The sequence below is a fragment of the Gavialis gangeticus genome, unplaced genomic scaffold (assembly GCF_001723915.1).
Source record: "Gavialis gangeticus isolate Ggan-Ray unplaced genomic scaffold, GavGan_comp1, whole genome shotgun sequence".
Taxonomy (NCBI): Eukaryota; Metazoa; Chordata; order Crocodylia; family Gavialidae; genus Gavialis; species Gavialis gangeticus.
Genome location: NW_017729034.1, coordinates 21,518,655 through 21,536,025, shown reverse-complemented (window position 1 = coordinate 21,536,025; position 17,371 = coordinate 21,518,655). Strand labels below are relative to the sequence as shown.

General features: G+C 44.8%; 1 protein-coding gene across 1 annotated transcript in view; it reads right to left on the bottom strand.

Annotated features, from left to right (window-relative positions):
- The window catches only part of ALK (anaplastic lymphoma receptor tyrosine kinase), a 607,969-nt gene that overhangs the window by 144,307 nt on the left and 446,291 nt on the right, over window positions 1-17,371 (bottom strand). The window contains exons 6-7 of the mRNA XM_019527591.1: window positions 13,508-13,639; window positions 4,046-4,177 (exon numbers count right to left, since the gene is read on the bottom strand). Of these exons, the coding sequence (XP_019383136.1) occupies window positions 4,046-4,177; window positions 13,508-13,639 (264 nt within the window). The remainder of the gene's footprint in view (window positions 1-4,045; window positions 4,178-13,507; window positions 13,640-17,371) is intronic.

Here is a 17,371-nt window from a genome sequence, read left to right as displayed (position 1 = left end):
GCCTACTACCTCTAGGATTGAGGAAGAAGAGAAAAATGGGAAGGGAGATTCATTCCTGCACAGATATGGGGAGGGCTGGGGTTGTGGGGCTGAGCAGTGGGCCCACTCTGCTGCAATCTCCCCCTAGGTTGGCTTTGCTGCCCCTGTCATGAGGCTGGATAGCTGTGAAAGCAAGATGTTACTGAACTGTGTTGGAATGTGGTAGATTGAACTCCAATTCTGCTGCAATTGTCCAGCCTGAACTTGAATTAAATTCACCACTACATGATAGATCAGTGGTTTGCAACCATTTTAGACTCAAGGCAATCCTCAGAAAATGCCAGTTCTCCATTTTCCCTTTTTTTTTTACTACAAAAATAACTGGCAATTCTTCTGTTGCGCATAATTCATAAAGTCCACAATAGGGCAGAATTATATGTTTAATGCTATGAATCTCTATTTGAAATTTCTGGGTTTATCTTGTGAATTGTGTGTACACTTAACAGGGCTAACACCTACCTGTGCTAACACTGAGTGGCACCCTGTGGCACTCTTGAGGGGATCTCAAGGTACCCCTGGGAACCACAAACACCCTGGATGAGAATCACTGGGATAGATAAGAACATAAGAAATGCCATTTATTGGGTCAGACCCTAGGTCCATCTTGTACAGTATCCTATGTCTCACAGGCTAGGGACAGAAGTTACACATAAACTGGTTTAAGTGATCAAAAACTGATTTAAACCTGTAACAGAACAGAAGTTCAGTGCATATAAACCACTTTCAAAATAGCTGAAACTGCTTTAAGATAAACCTGGTTGAATGTAGTATCAGACTTAACCGATTTGGGTCAAACTGTTTTAGGCAACTTCTGTCCCAGACCCCTTCCTGGTTCAAATTAAATAGAGTTCCCCAGCATCCCAGCACACTTTTCAGCCCTGGACTGGGCTGGGCCGTTTGCTACAGAGAACAGGGCTGGCCCCAACCCTCTCCTCCCTAGCCAGAGCACTATCACTGCTCCAGCTTACTGAGAAGGGGGGTGGGGGACTGCAGGCAGAACAGTGTCTGCCTGGCTTCTCCCTGCATCCTCCCTCCCCTCTCCCACAGCATGGACCCCAGGGCACAGACCCTAGCCAGCAACTGGTCATGGCCACCCCCATGCTAGTTAATGCTGAGAGGTATCTGTGTATTTCCAATTTCACTGGGACAAAGGCAGACAGAACAGTGTCTGCTTAAGACTTTTGGGAGCTAATCAACAGGTAAGCTGGTAATGTTCTTCCGTTCCTTCCTTGGAAAAAGCTGTTTAAGAAGAGCTTGATCTAATGAGCGAAACTTTTTTCTTAATGGGCTGATAAACTTTGTGTTATCAACTCTCTGCTGGCTCCCTTGCCTGTCAGTTTGCTGCAGACAGTATGAAGCAGGAGGGAGAGGGAGATTGAAAAGCTCAGTATCATTAACAGATTCATGCACTCCACACAAGCAGTCCTCCTTCTCCACCCTCCCTTTGCCTCAGAGTGCTAGCTGTGGCCTGGGGTCCAGTAACACGTCCTGCCCCTTGAACAGTGAGCAAGGAAAAGCTGGGCTAGGGCTGTTTCTCCCTCCCCCTCAGGCACACCCCAGCTGGAGACTGTGCAGGCTGGGGTGGCGGGTTAAACCCCTTCCTAATCAGAGCACTCTGCCAGGGCCTGGCCACGCCCCCCTCAGCTCAGCATTGTGGAAGGAAAGGGAGGGCTGCTCTAGTACCCCCTGGCTTCTAGCCTGAGCCACTGCAGGCATGAGCCTGCGTTTCTTGATTCAAAAGTTAATGTCTATCCCATTGCAAATCAGTTCAAGCTCTGCAGGTTAGACTAGCCTGCAAAAATAGAATCAATTCAGGCTCAGGCTTTTTGAATGTCTGTCCCTAGCTTGAACAGTGGTAAACAGTGGATGCTGAAAGGAAGAGTGGACTAGGTATGACCAGGGCATTTTTTTCACTGTTCTTCCCCTACTTGCAGCCTCCAGGATTGAAGGTCTAGGGAAGTTCTAGTTCAGAGGCTGTATCCCTAACTCCCATGCTCAGTAGCTAGTGATGCACCTTTCCTCCTAGACTTTGTTCAGTTCCTTTTGTGTTGTTGGGTTGTTGTTCAATCCTTTTTTTAATGTGGCTGAACTGTTATCTTCCATAACATCTGGTGGCAATTAGTTCCACACTTCAATTACACACCATGTGTGAAAAAGAACATCCTTTTGTTAGTTTTAAACTTACTACTAGGGTTGTGCTAAGGTTCAGGTGGTGATTTGATTCAGAGGAGATTAGGCCTGATTCGGTGGCTGAATCTCTGAATCCATATCGAATCAGGGGGCCAATTCAAAGGTCCGAATTGATTCAAAGCTCTCTGAATCTTCAGAAAAGATTTGGAGAGCTTTGATGATTTGGACAGTCCCCAGTGGCTGCAGCAGAGAGCTGCAGCTGACTCTGAGCTGGTAAGCACTAGGGGTGGGGAAGAGGGGAACTGGGGGAGAGGGGCGTTGGCCCTCCCTGCTCCCCGAGCCCCCCCGTGGCTGCCTCACCTGAGCCAGCTTGGTATTTTATAAAAAGCCCCACTGCTCACCGGGTGCTGCCGGCCTGGGGGGGGGTGATCCCCACTGCTCCCCACTACCCCATGCTGCATGGGGGGCTCTGCCATGAGCCCCCCAACTCCCCCCTGCTCCCCCAGCCCCACCATGGATGCCCCACCCGGGCCAGTTCTGGCCCTTTAAGAAAAAAAGCAAACAAGAAAACCCCTGGGACTCAATGCTCCTGCAGTGGCCTTGGGGCTTTGGGGGCTCATGCAGAACCCCCCATATGGTGTGGGACAGTAGGGATCACCTCCCGCTGGCAGGAACGGTGAGTCTGGGGTTTCTGGGTTTTTTTTCTTAAAGGGCCAGAGCAGGCGGAGCACTAGTGCGGGGGCTGGGACAGTGGGCAGGGGGAGGGGTCACGCGGCTCATGCAGAGCCCCCCATGCAGCATGGGGCAGTGGGGGGCAGTGGGAGGCAGCTGGGACCCAGTAGTTGGTTGGGGCTTTTCTTTTTCCAAGTGCTGGGAGGTGGGGCAGCCATTGCCCGGCTGGGAGAGTGGGCGGGGCATGGGCCTGGCCTGGCTGATTCAGAGATTCAGCAGCCAAATCTCTGAATCAGATCTGGCTGAATCGAATCAGGATAGTGATTTGAATCACTGAATCAAATCACTGTCCCCCGAATCGGCCAAATCCAAAGTGAATACTAGCTGCTTCGCACAGGCCTAGTTTCATTTTATGACCCCTAGATAAATCATGAAGTGGTACATTTTCCTGTCAGTTACCCACTGTGCCCTTTCATGATCTTCCCTTCCTTCCTTCCCTTTGGCTCAATTTCTCTTTGTTCTGCAATATTGTTGGTCAGATCATCTGCTGGCATAAATCAGTTTAGCTCCACTGCAGTCCATGAATCTCCACCAATTTACACCTGTGGAGCATCTAACCCTTACTGCCTCACTATGTGTCATTTAACTTTGTAAACATTCTTGGGATACAGTGTTTATGGCAGATGCAGTGCTCTATTATTGCTGTATTCCTTTAGCTGCTCTGCACTTAAGCAATAAATGTCTCATCTGATTTATGTTACTGTATTAGGGAAAATATTCTTGGAAGCAGGTAGTCTGTCATATTTCAGCCCCGTGGTAGTTCAGTGCCTGAGATATAAACTGCTTAAAAACCAGGGGTTTGTAAGAGAAAAGTTGGTGGGGCCATCAGTGATTGGGAGGGGCAGAGAGTCAGGATAGAGCGTGCATGAAGGAATGGACTATGAAATGATGGGGCTAAAAGGGAACTGAGTGGTGGGAAGAAAAGTAAGGAATAGCCAGGGGCAAAAGGGAGCATAGTCAGGATCTGCACAAAGAGAAGAGGCAATTCAGAAGGGTGAAGGATCCATCTTAGAAGAAAGGAGGGCTTTGCTGTACTGATGGCTGACTATGAAGTAATGTGTGAAAACAAGGTACCTGTGACTTCTTGGCTGAACACTGAAAAGGTACCCCCACCTGCTCGTATTGAGACTGCTCTGTCCCATACCTTCTAGTGAAGGAAAGCGGCCGTACTCCGGGTTCCCAATCTGCCATGGAAGAATGTGAGAAGCAGAAGAGCCCTGCGTCCAGCCACAGTCGCCTTCTTCAAACGAACAGTAAAAACTGGAAGGAAGCTTTTCTGTGGAGACAGAGTCCAGAAAAACCACAAAGGAGATGATTAGTGGATTCCTGGGCACAGGAAGAAAGCAAGAAGAGAATGTTTACCCTGAGTGATTCTGGGGCATGCTGATGCTTCCCATAGCCCTTGGGCCTCTTGGCATTAAGCATCCATCATGTTGCAGGTGAGAAGATAGAAGGAGGAAAGAAAAAAAGGTTAACATACTTCAAAGTGAGACTGTCTTCTTAACAAGAGGACAAATCTGCACACTAGACATTATAGGGCAGGGGCAGGCAATTATTTCGGGCAGAGGGCCACTTATTGAGTTTTGGCAAGCCATCGATGGCTGCATGACAGGCAGCCAGGGGCAGATAAATATTAATTTTCTAAATTTTTTAGGAGCCCAGCAGACTGGATAGAATGGCCTGGTGGGCCGCATCTGGCCCGCCCCTCTTATAGGGTCTCCTATGTGGTTGGTCTCTACATCTTCCAGGATCTACCCTTGGCCAAGTTTTCCAAATTTCAGGCCCCGCAGCCCAATCTAGGAAGCAAAAATTACCATCAGTGAAAGACATTTTAACATGCTGTCCCTCTCCTTTTATTGAGGCCTGTGCAGTCTGGTGAATCACACTGGCTGCTGGAACTCAGGTTCTGCTCTTACTTCTGCCATGTACTACCCTGTGACCTCATGCAAACTGTGATACTTTTGGGGCCTCTGTTCCTGCATTTGCAGAAGGGAGTAATGGCACCTTCTTGCCTTTTAAGACACTCCATGAGACAGGTGGATGCAAAGGGAACATCTGACTTTTAATCATACTTGCAGTTTGGAAGCTCATTCATTCTGATACTAGCTTGGGATTTCATATAGGTTCCTGTGCCCCAGGCACTGAGACTTAACTGTTCATTAGTTTCCTTTGAGCATATGAATCAAAACAGGAACCACATTTTAGCTGAGTCCCCTCCCTTTACAAAACTGTGAAATGCTTTCTCTGTTCTCATTCCTATCCATTTTCTAACCTTCTCTCTTTGTACTACTCCCTTCAGCTCCTTCCAGTTCTTGTGATACAGCACATGCACTCAGGCTGTCCCAGACTGCAGAAGTCTCTATCCTGCACTATCCAAATACCTTCTCTTAAAAATCTACTTATTTCAGCAATCTTTCACCTACTTATAAGCCACAGACAGAAGTGCAGCTCCCCGGTCTTACACATGGCACTTTACAGAAAGTGCCACGAGTTAGACCAATCCTCCCGACCCGACTGATGTTAGCTGTTCGGTCAGGGAGGATGGGTGATCAGCTCTAATTTGGAGCCAATCCATCAAAAGAGGCTCCATCTCTGCAGCATCTGTTCCCTAGCCCTGCCCCCCTCCAAGCTCCTGTGCTCTCTCAGGTTGGGAGGCAGGAGAAGACAGGAAAGGGAGGTATATTCTGGGGTTTCCCCAGCCACACTGGAGTGGGAGGGCAGCCACCTGGGGGGCAGGGGGCAAACTTCCTCTGGTCTCTTTCCCACTCTCATTCTGAAGACAGTGCCAGCAGCTGGAATAAGCTGCATCAGCTCAGCCCTGCTCCCAGTATATGCAAACAGAAGTTACTGAGGGTGTTCCATTTTGGAGCATCTTCATCTGCACCCTCATGCAATGAAGGTGATCACTTTTAAAGTGCTCTGCAGCTGTGAACTTGTGTTTGGTCATGGCTGTAGAGAACTTCCAGGACCCAGACCAGGTGAAAATTGTCACTTCTGTCTGCACTTATAATTTTCCTACTTCACCTGTTTCATGGATCTACCCTTGGGGTTATCTTAACATGGGAACTTAACATAATTGTCCAGGAAGAACAATGCTATTTATTGGTTACTGTCACTAGTAACCAGGGATCCTGGTTTTCTCTGTTTAAAAATGGCAAATCCTCTGATCAAACCCCCCAAAATCCATGTTTTTTCTGTGATTAAAATGAAACACCACTATATATATATATAGGTATCAGTTGAGCACAATGTTTTATTGATATAGTCACAATTTTAAAGCAATTTGGAAGTCTTCCAGTGCCTCAATCAATATAATAAAATAAATTCTAAATACCTATCAATGTTGGCATTTGATTTTGGGTTTTTTATCATAGAAAATCAGAGCTGGCCCAGCCCCCTTCACTCACCAGGACACAGATCCAGCTGTGGCTGTCCCGTGTCTCCCCCCGCCTTCCCCCCCCCCACACACTTTGTGGCACTGACCAGCCCTGATATGCTGGTGCCCTGCCCATGCCATTGCCCCTCACTCCAAACCAACAGCCCCCTGGCTTTCCCTCAGGACTGCTGGAGGATCAATACAATAAAAAGAGTTTGAAACACTCTCATATTATAGTCCTGAAGATGATATAAGTACATTAAACAGATGCATCATGGAGCTTAGGAATGTCAAAACCAGCTAGCCCCATGGATCAGATCAGGCCCACAGACCAGCCCTGTGTGCCAGATCCAGCACACAGGACTGGTTCAATATAGGTGCTGCATGCAGTATAAGACCCAGACTGGCCCTGTGCGCTGCAGCATACGCCAGTCCTGGCCCTGCATGCAGAGTACAATGCACAGGGCTGGTTCGGGGCCTGGTCTGTGGACTTAATCCAGAGTGGCCCTGGTCTGGTCCTACAAGCCTGTCTTGTGTAGGCAGCACCCCAGCTCCAAACAACATCTCTCTGATAAGTCTCACCAAGTCACCCAGCCTTTCTACAGATCCAGATTCCAGATGTTCTCCCTTCACCAACATGGACCATGTCAGTGCTGTACCAAGCACCACAAATTATAACACCTGGGGTTCATTCACCTTCTGTTCCACCAACATCCTATATGCTGTAAGCATCTTACAGTTCTCCTCTGCTATCTACATAGGCCAGATGGAACGATATGTAAAAAAATGAATAAATGCCAATCCAACATGAATGGATGCCAATTCCAGAAACATACAAAGGCCTGTGGCAGAACGCTTGGACCTTCCTGAATGTTCTGTCATGGATTTGGAGTATTTGTCCTTAAATGAAAAAAAAATTAAAACCCAACTTGAATATGAAATTGTAGAGCAAGAAATCATCCACAGATCAGTGGATGGACATCAGTGGATGTCTCAGTCCTATCGCTTCTATTACTTGAATTGGCTGTTAACTAACTTGTTCATCTCAATGGACCGAATCAACAACCAATTCCCTCTTAGCAGCGTTTTCCCACCCCCCCATCCCTCCTATATATAATTTTTTCTTTCTACCAGTCCATTCATTGCATTTCATAAAGTAGGCTGTTGCCTGTGAAAGCTCATTCCCCTCTGAAACAGTTTGTCTTTAAGCTGCTACCCTGCCTCACCTTCTGCCTAACTTCAGACTAACACAACTAACTACTGCCCTTCTTCAGTTTCAGAAGCACTTTACAAAGCAGAGAATTTCAGGGGTGGGGAAAAAAATCTATTTTCATAAATACCAAAGAGGCAGCTGCTATATAAGAGGGAAATCAGACATGACACTGTGAATCTCTTTTGGCAATTGATTAACCAATGATCATAGGTTATTTTTTTGCCCACCCAACATTCATCTCCACTCTCACCTTTAGAGCTTCAGTTTCTATAGCCCACTGATCTTTATGTTGCAAGATGGCCAGTTAGCAACAATTGTGATGAAAGCATCTGTAATGGGAACATCTGACCTTCAAGGAACCTAATTAAGGAGCACAACAAATTTCACATAGCCATGTGTCTGTGGGTTTAATGTGGGGCCAACAGGGTAAATTGAACAAAACCCCAGCAATTAATTAAAGGCTGCTTTAATGTTTTGCCTTTTATGGTCTCCAGATTCATTCAGTCTGCCTTTCAGTTTTGGGCTGCTAAGCCAAGAAAAGCTCTCTTGTGTCCCACCTCTCTATAGAACTTAGCTCCATTTCATTGCTCAGCCTGAAGCTGAAATTTTAAGAAAATGACAAAAACAAATGTACCCTGAATACCCACAGAAATAGCACAACTTTGTGTGCAACTGAATTCATTTTACTGTCCTGTGATAGCTAGGATGGTGTAAGCAATTTACAGCAGTAGGGGGGGAACATCTAAACAACAAACTCTACCTGGAGGTCAGAAAAAACACACAGCTAAGCTCACTGTACATATAGAAACAGAGATGTATAAAGAGCTATTCCTTTCACAGTACATTTCTTTCTGCCTCCACAGATGCACCTTTATGAATTTCTGGTTGTCCTGTATTCTGGATGCACTGTATTCCTCACTGCTGTTCTTTAATGCTTCATATACACAGAAAAACTATGACATGCATTTATTGCAACTCCAAGAAAAGCTTTTAAGCTAGAGATACTCTGTCAAAGCACATTGCCATGATTCTTTGAACGTATAAGTAGCAGGATCTTATTAGCATTATGCAGGCTACTAGGGCTTTATGTACTGCACAAAGGAAGAAAACCTTTCTGAACTGAAGAAGCAATATCCAGACTCATGGTTCTCCCTTCTAAATTTCCTATCTAGGCAAGCTTCCCTTGACCACAGGGAGATTTCTGCCTGAGTCAAGAAGGCAGGAGTTACTAGGGTTGGTGAAACCTGATGTAATTGGCAGCATTATTACTGACAGATCAATAACAAAATGTTCAGACCCTGAGGGACCAGAGAACTGCCCACTGGGAATGAGGGACACAGACAAAAGAGAATTCAGAAGACACATCATAGATAGCTTCCAGAAATACTTTGAGGGAGCAGAAACCACATTGGGCCCTTTCCACAAAGGAAGGAGGTAGAGACGGTGATGACTCGATCCTTCACCAGACACTGTCAGACCTTCAGAATGGTTTAGCTTCAGTTTGAAAGCTAGGTAAAGATTTATGAGTTTCCATTTTTAGTTCACATACCCTGTCCATGAAACGCTGGGGAAACTTAAATACCGGAACAACTTGCAGAGGGGTAGAGTGTATTTTCAGTTGCTCAAAGACTTTGAATCAAAACTGGTTATCTTTGGAAAAGATCTGTTGCAGATCAATCATGTTATGGGCTTGTTGAAGGAATTATTGGGTAAATTTCTATGGCCAGTCTTATTGCAAAGGGTCAAACTCAATGATCGTAAAGATCTCTTCTTGCCTTAAGATCTATGGCTTTTTACTAGATATAGTAGGAAGTTTCAGATCATGGAGCAGAGTATCATCTAAGTGTGCTAATCCTTAACACTCTGCAGCTCTCGAAGTTTATGTTTTCATTGCCACCCTTATTCTGCCAAAGCAAGGTCTGCCAAGGTCTATCAGAAATAAAGTGCAAATAAGGGACCACCAATGTCAGCACACTAAATAAAGGGGTTTTTTGCAGTGTCAGCTGGAACCTTTGAGATCAGAACTTACACTGGTTAGCATGGATCCTGGTTTTATCTGATAAAAAAAAATCCCCAATTTTTGGATTAACCCCCCATGCACAGTTTTCCATGATTAAAATGAAACCCTACTCTCTCTCTCTCTCTCTCTCTCTCTCTCTATATATATATATATAATGTGTCATTTTCTTCAAATATATATAGAGAGAAAGATGAGAGAGAGAGTAGGGTTTTTTAATCATAGAAAAATGTGGATTTTGGATTACTTTTTTAATCTGAAAATTGGGGATTTTTTTAATCAGTGAAAACCAGGATCCCTGGTGATTAGAATTCTCTGCTGTATCTCCTGCTTTTAGCTGAGAGATGGGGAGAACGGTAAGCAACACAACAACAATTAAGCAAGATAGGAAGGGAGAGGGTACTGCATGGTAACAAGTCATTTCATCATTTATCTATGGATAACTTCAGTTGAGTCATAGCCAACCCCAAAGTACAGATGAATCGGTTGTTCTCCTCACACATTTTCAGCTGGGTAGAGAACTAGTCCCTATAGAACTGGCTCATGTTCTGAATGAAACACACCAACTCATTTAGAGTCTAGACACCATGAACACTCATCCCCCAACAGGCACATACGCACACTCCCTTCACTCACACACTGAGTGGAGCTTGAGTCATTCACATAATTGGTGATCTAAGGTGCATGTCTTGGTTTCTCCTATTGATGCTGCTCCCCTGTGCAAAAAATACTTAAATATGAATTGAATGAGAGTGAACAAGGGAGGGAGAGAATGACCTTAGCATAGTGGCTAGGGTCATAACTTCATGTAATGACACCCGTATTTTATACACAGGGGAATAGTATCAGCTGGAAAGCGTGAAATCATGGAATCAACGATGTTTCCAGTTTGCAACAGAGAAAATCACTTTACACACTTTTCCTGATCTGGTAAATCTGTGCATCTTACCCTAAGCCACTACTGGTTGGAATCTAAGTCTGTTTCTGTCTCTTTAAAGGGGTTTCTTTTCCCTGCAAGACTGTTTGATTATAAACCAAATTATTTCTTTTTTCAGGGGTACACTTATTCTAATGGCTCTACGAAGACTAACTGGCTGTAGGCAGAAAAATCACTGTTATATTTTCATTGACCAGTAGTAAGTCAAAGGTGTTAACCAACAGTAGTCTTTAAAGTAAATTTTGCAGCTAAAGAACAAAACAAAAAGGTTGGGGAAGGTGGAAGTGGGGAATGAAAGAAAAGATGCAGAGTCTGAATGTCCAAAACAAAAAACAGCCTCTCATAAAGCTGATAAAAAGATAACTACTAGGTTAAAGATGGCTTTAGAAGACCCCTCTTCCCCATTTTCTAGTATGGCTACAGCTTAACAGCTTTTTTGTGTATGTGGCAGCAAAGCCTTGAGAGGGAGGGGGCAGAGGGGGAGTAGCCCCCTGGAAATCTGATTCATTTTTTGCCATGGTTGAAAAAAGCTGATGAAAATATCTAAATTGTTCAGGACTAAACAAGAACCCAATTGCTGAACGATTAGGTACTTTGTGTAGTGAGTTGACAGATAGACATATTTGATATCTAAAATATTTGACCATTTCTGTTCTGTGAAGGAAAACTTATGCCAACACAACTCAGTATAGCATACTAATGGGGTGGCTTTACAATAGCAGAGAATTTAATCAGAATTGAACAGGCTTGCAACAAGCAGCATGCAACCCCACGCTCAAGACTAGAAACTCACAGCTCTCATTACATCTTATAAACTGAAGAGGACTGGACCCTATCATTGTTGCATTGCAGGACTCCTCAAAAACAGAGGTTTCTGAAAGAAATGACTCAAAGGAGCATGGTGTTACACAAGATACTGTCTTCAGATGAGATGCAAAACTAACAGTCTAACTGTGATCACAAAATCCTGGAATGATGCTTCTCTATGGCTACAGGGTGTCAGTCCCAGCTAAGTTCTGTTAATTATGTTTTGTTTTCTCTGTATGTCTATTGGACATGGTGGGACAAAATCTTTGTTGTTATAACTCCACTGACTGCAAGGAAGTTCCATCTGCAGAGAACCAGGTCCAATATCCTTCCTTTCCTGCTTCAGATTTTTGTGTAGTGTTCCCGCGCACTGCTCAGCAACTGCTGTGTTTAATCCTGCAAATGGCTACATTTCAACAGTAGGCAACATGTTCCATAAACAGAGCATGCATTTCATGTCAGTGCAAGAAGGGGGCTGCCTTATTTGCCAGTTGGACCAGTATTGGGTGTAGTCCAACAGCTCCCTCCTCCCCTCGGCCAGCTGGTGTGTGCATGCTGTGACTGGCAAGAGATGCTAGCCAGAGGTGCATCCTAGCTTTTCAAAACCACAGTAAGCAGACTCCTGTAGGTCTTCCCTGCATGGGGAGAATGGTTTTTGAATCATAATCACAGCTGATACAGCTCTGCTTCCCACTCTGTTCTGCTCCCACCACTCAAAGCAGGATTTCACTTGCAGTGTGCATCCATGCACAGCAGATGTAGACATGACATACATTTATTGATGAGCCCTTTTATTGGGCTGGATAAATAATATACTTCCCTAGTGAAATGAAGTGAAATGCAGTTGGTGGTAAAAAAGAATCCTACTAATTGTCACCATCTATTAAATGTTTTTAATTAAACCTAGAGTGCAATAAAAAAAACACATTAAGTTTTCTTAAAAGCTCTGCTTGAAGGTTTTTAGGCAAAAAGTAGAATTATAAATGAGATTTTTTTTAAATGGCTTTTTAATCGTAGTGCAATGTCTAAGAGACAGAATCAGAGGGCTCAAGGGCTCGGTCATATGCAATGCAAGGCTCTCTCTGTATTTCTGACTCAAATCTGCTCCAGTTCATCCCTGATGCAATGCTGCTACCATGAAGGTGTGTTTGTTGCAACCTGCTCTGGGATTGCTCATTAATTTCTCCTGAGGTGGAAATAGTCACTGATTCGACTACGTGACATTTGATGGCCTGCGATCCCTGACTGATGTTAAAGTCAAGGCGCAATGGTATTTGATGCAGGATCCCAACAACTGCACTTCCTGCCATGCCACACATGAAGCGCTATCGTAGGATCCCACATCAGATTACATAAAGTCATATTGCTGGTGCAGGGAAGAACCCAGGCTCCTTTTGGGAAGTAGCAAGCTCAGCTCCCAGTCACAGCAGTGCACTCTGCATCTGGGAGCTCCATCAGCTGATGGGGGCTTCCAGCCAGGGGAACACATTATATGCTCCCACAGCCGGGAGCCCCATCAGGTAACTGGGACTCCCAACCAAAGAAGCATATGCTGTGATCAGCTGACCAGTTTTCCAGCCTCAGGAGTCCAGGATGCACTCCTGTGGCTGGGAGCACCAATCAGCTGAGGGGCTTCCCAGGCTCTATAGCACATGACAGGCTCCTGCATGCTCCAGAGGCTGGGCACTAGCCACACATTCAATTAAAGATGTGATAAAAACCAGCCACAGTTATTACACAGCTTGTGTTATAACTTTGTGGCTTATTCTTTGTTTTATCACACCACTAATTGATTGAACATGTAGCCAGGTCACTAAAGGTGTGATTAACCAGTTAATCGCATCTGAAGCATAACATCTGTCAGGGGCCTACGAGACCTATTTTGGATGGTCGCTGTTCAGGTCCCAGTTATTCATACCTTCATATAAAAATATGACACCACGGATTCTGACCAGCCCATTTGCTGGTGACAGACATCAAAGGTGGAACCACATTACCCTGCACGCCTGATCAGAAGTTTGGGACAAAGCAGTAAGAGCTTTTGGGGCATTGATCACAGGTTTTCCATAAGACCCAGTGCATACCAGTGCAGGGATACTTTAGATGTTCATAGCCAGCCCAAGCTAGATATCCAGAGAGATCATATGAGCACTACCAGGTTTCTAAATCTTTCAGTTCCCTATGATGGGGAAGCAAATGGCTCCTGTTTTCTAGAAGGGCGGAGGAAGGACAAAGCTGAGATTTCAGTTTACTTACTGCAAATGTCTCCCTCATCCTCTCCCTCTGTGCAGTCCCTGATGAAATCACATGCTTGCCTCAGTTTGATCACTGTTCCATTCCAGCAGCTGAAGAAACCTTCAAGGACCATTTTGGAACCAGGAGGAGATCCTAGAGAAAAAGAAAACACAGACAAGTTCAGAGTGCCGCATTACCTTCGCTCCCATATCCCTGGCTGCAAAACCTCCTGTGATTCCAACCACATGGTACAGAATCCTGCAAGACAGAAATAAGGACCCAGTTCGATCACTTGATGTCCATTTCTTTGCAAGTGCAAAGCTGCTCCCTTAAGGGTGTGTGGTCATGACAAGCATTAGCAGATCTGCCATCATTCACTATTCCAATCCAAGTCATCACATTTCTTCTCATTTATCCTAATGCCACATAGCCCATATGAATTATTAGTGTTAAACTTCATTAGACAGTTTCAGTGTTTTGCATTGGAAGACAGAACTGAACCCTTTCAAGAAAGGCTGAATTACCACAGCCTACTCTGCTGCATTACTGAAGAAAGTGGTATGTCAAATGACATACATCATAGGGTTTTAATTGGATGTGAATTTACTGTTAGCCTGAAAGTCTTGCAGATTGATGTGCTTTCTCTGTTAACTCGGGCACAGCTTGGAGAGCAAGCAACAACACAAGCTTCCTGTACACCTTCCTGCCAATATGTCTAAGAGTAAGAAGTTGGTTGGGACCCATAGCCTGATCATAGCTATTTATTTATTTGCAGATTGCCAACAAAGAGGCCACACATGCCGTTGAAATCACTGCCTTGTTTTGTTTGGGTGAAGAAGCTTTGAGACAGCAATAGTTTTGAGTGAGCTCTCACCTAAAGAGGATTCAAGCACATAACCTGGTGCTGAAAGGCAAATTCCACTTAATCCCTCCTCTCCTCTGGCAATATACGTTTTGGTATGGGGGAGGGGTGCGTGAAAAGGAGGGGATGTACTAGCCACCATACAGAGGAACAGAAAATAAGGCTGAAACTAGCAATGGTAGGTTAATATATAAAATATAGGTTGGAAAGATTTTAGTTCCTGTATAGCGTACACTCTACTTAGCCAATGCATAAAATGATTCTAAACAAATATAACAAGTAGCTTAGTCCAAGTTCTGCCCTGCTCTCAAGTCAATGGCAATAATAACATTAGCTGAATCATTTATAGGATCTTCCAACCTGAAGGGCCCAGGAAGCCATACCGACCTTGGATCAAATTCCGCTTTTATTTACTAGCTCTCACGAGTACCTCCAAAACAGCACTGTTATTAGTATTTGTAGAGCTATTTTCGAGGTGGAACTCTGTTAACTTCCCATGGAATTTATCTGGATATACACAGGTGGAAAGGAGCAGAATTTGGCCTGACACGTCTGGATTCACTTCATGCACAGCTCAAAAGTAGCGACCTAGTGGGGTGTGACCTAGTGGGGAGTCAGAAGATCAGGGTTCTGCTCCTGTTCTGCCACTAACTTGCAGTGTGTGGGACAGTGATGAGGAAGCAACTGCCCCTCTCTGACCTTCAGCTTCCTCCTCTGCCAAAAGGCAATAATGATTCTGACCTTCCTTTGTCAAATGCATCAGCATCTATGGCTAGAATGTGCTATTTATCAGCTAAGTATGATTATTCTGGGGGGTGATGAAGCAGCTCTTTCATGGCACACAGCAACATTGCACCACGACTTTCAGGAGAGACAAAAACTTCTTGCAAAGCGACAAGGAGAACTGAGGTTGGCAGCGCATTTGTTTACCAAAGTTAGGATTGGGCTGCGGTCAACGCTTCAACCCTGGCAAGCACACAGGGAGCTCTCTGAGTACAAACGGTCACAACCCGAGTGCTAAATCTCATCCAAAATAATGCACCCTGCAGCATCAGAGTACCCCTACGAACCATGCTGCAGCACTGGCTCAGTACTAATTCAGAATGAAAAAATCTTCTACTGAGTTTCTTCTCCTATAGCACCTAGGTTTTATTGGTCATTTGGGTTTTTTGTTTCTCTTTTTTTTTTTTTTGAGGGAGGGAAGGAAGTATGGGTCCAAGCACTGACTATCTGTAAAATATGTAGCATGTGTATCAAAGCTGACAACTTCACTGCCCTGGGTGGCATAGCTAAAACACAGCATGCCTACTGGGGCTCACTAGCAAGGAAATTTATTGCTTATTGCATCATTTATGCAGCACACACCACATTTCTAAAGCTTTTATAAAAGCAGATTCAGACACTATTTGGGAGCTCATTTTTTGGAATCTAAACATAGAATCCAAAGCACAGGCCTCTAGCTCATAGTAGCACAGGGAAGGAGAAAGGGGGGCAACTGGGATACTAGCTCCAGGTGCCACATTAGGGAAGGCTAGAAAAATAAGAGCTGCCACACTGCAGGCCCAGCCATCTCCACTGCCAGTACCATCAAGAGCACAGGCACTGACGGCTACTTCATGCACCAATGCTGCTCAGGGCAGTGCACAGCATGCCAGGTATACCTCTGTGGGCTCCTAAAGAAATGCAAAGCTGTAGCTTATGCTCTGCGGGTCTGAAGTGGGCACTCCCATTTTCTGACCTCATACGTACCAGGAGCTGAGCTAGACCTGTATATTTTTCTGGAAGGGGAAGCTGGAGGATAGAAGGGTTAAGTGATTTCACTGAGTCAGTTCGGGTATGGTGAGGCAATGGCAGAGAAACCAAGCTCCCTGACATCTCTAACCCACTCCACGGTTAAAAAAGACTACCGCGGCTTTAGTGACTGCATCACTAAATGGTCAGCCCCGTGCATTCAGATCACATCCTGAATGCTACTACCTGAGAGCTGAAATCAATTCCTAGCTACCACTTGTGAGCTGAAATCCAGTCTGAAAATAAAGTAAGAGGTACTTAACCTCAAAAACAGCCCTATTCAATGAGTAATTATAGGTAATTATAATAAGCAATTATATGTTAAAGAGGAGCAAATCATGGCTTGTTCTGTGCCCTGGTTCCTAGGCACAGGAGAAAACAGGTAGAATGTGCAATTCAAAGCACACAGAGGTAATGTGCAAAGGTTACAGATATTTGAAGGCTCCAAGAACCAAGAACTGTTCAAATGAGTGGGCTGTACCTCTGCGCACAGGTAACAGCTCAGATTCTGCTTTGGGATATTGCTGCCACTTTGACAATGTCAATAGCCATTGTAGCACATGACCAGCAAACTGTCAAGTGAACAGGACAGTCAACGGATCACACCCAGCTCAGATCAGGAGACACCAACATGTGTTATATCTGACAGGTGTTTTAAAGGCCTGGTGACATGAACTCATAGAACTCAGTCTTGTTCCTGGCAGACAGGTCCACATATAACATTCGGTTTCTATAGTAATCAGCAGAGGGACAGAAAATGGACTTCTTACTCTTGGTGTTGGCCAGTACTCTGGAGTTGGGGGAATGCATAGGTTATGCTTGTACCACTTTCTCCCCTTGTTTACTAGACAGTCACAGGTTAAATTGAGTGATAGGTTTCTTGCAAGTCTCCAGGGGACCTGTCCCCTTCATTCTGCCTTGAGCAAAGATACTATGTTGCAAAACTAGATGATTGTGTTTACAATAGGGTCCTTGGTTAGACCACACTGAATTAAGCTTGAGAAGTCCTATGGCTTATATTACCTTGGAAGTCAGACTGAATGATCACAAAGACCCTTTCCATAATACCTATGAAACTGTAAGTTTATAGACCAATTTTTCTGCTTTCCTTCTTTTTCATCTTCCTGCTGCCTACTCAACATCCAAGGCCCTTTCTGTATGACTATGCCTTGCAGCCCTGCCTTTCAGTAATGACTCGACCCAAGCCCATCTACACTGTGAATTCCCCATTA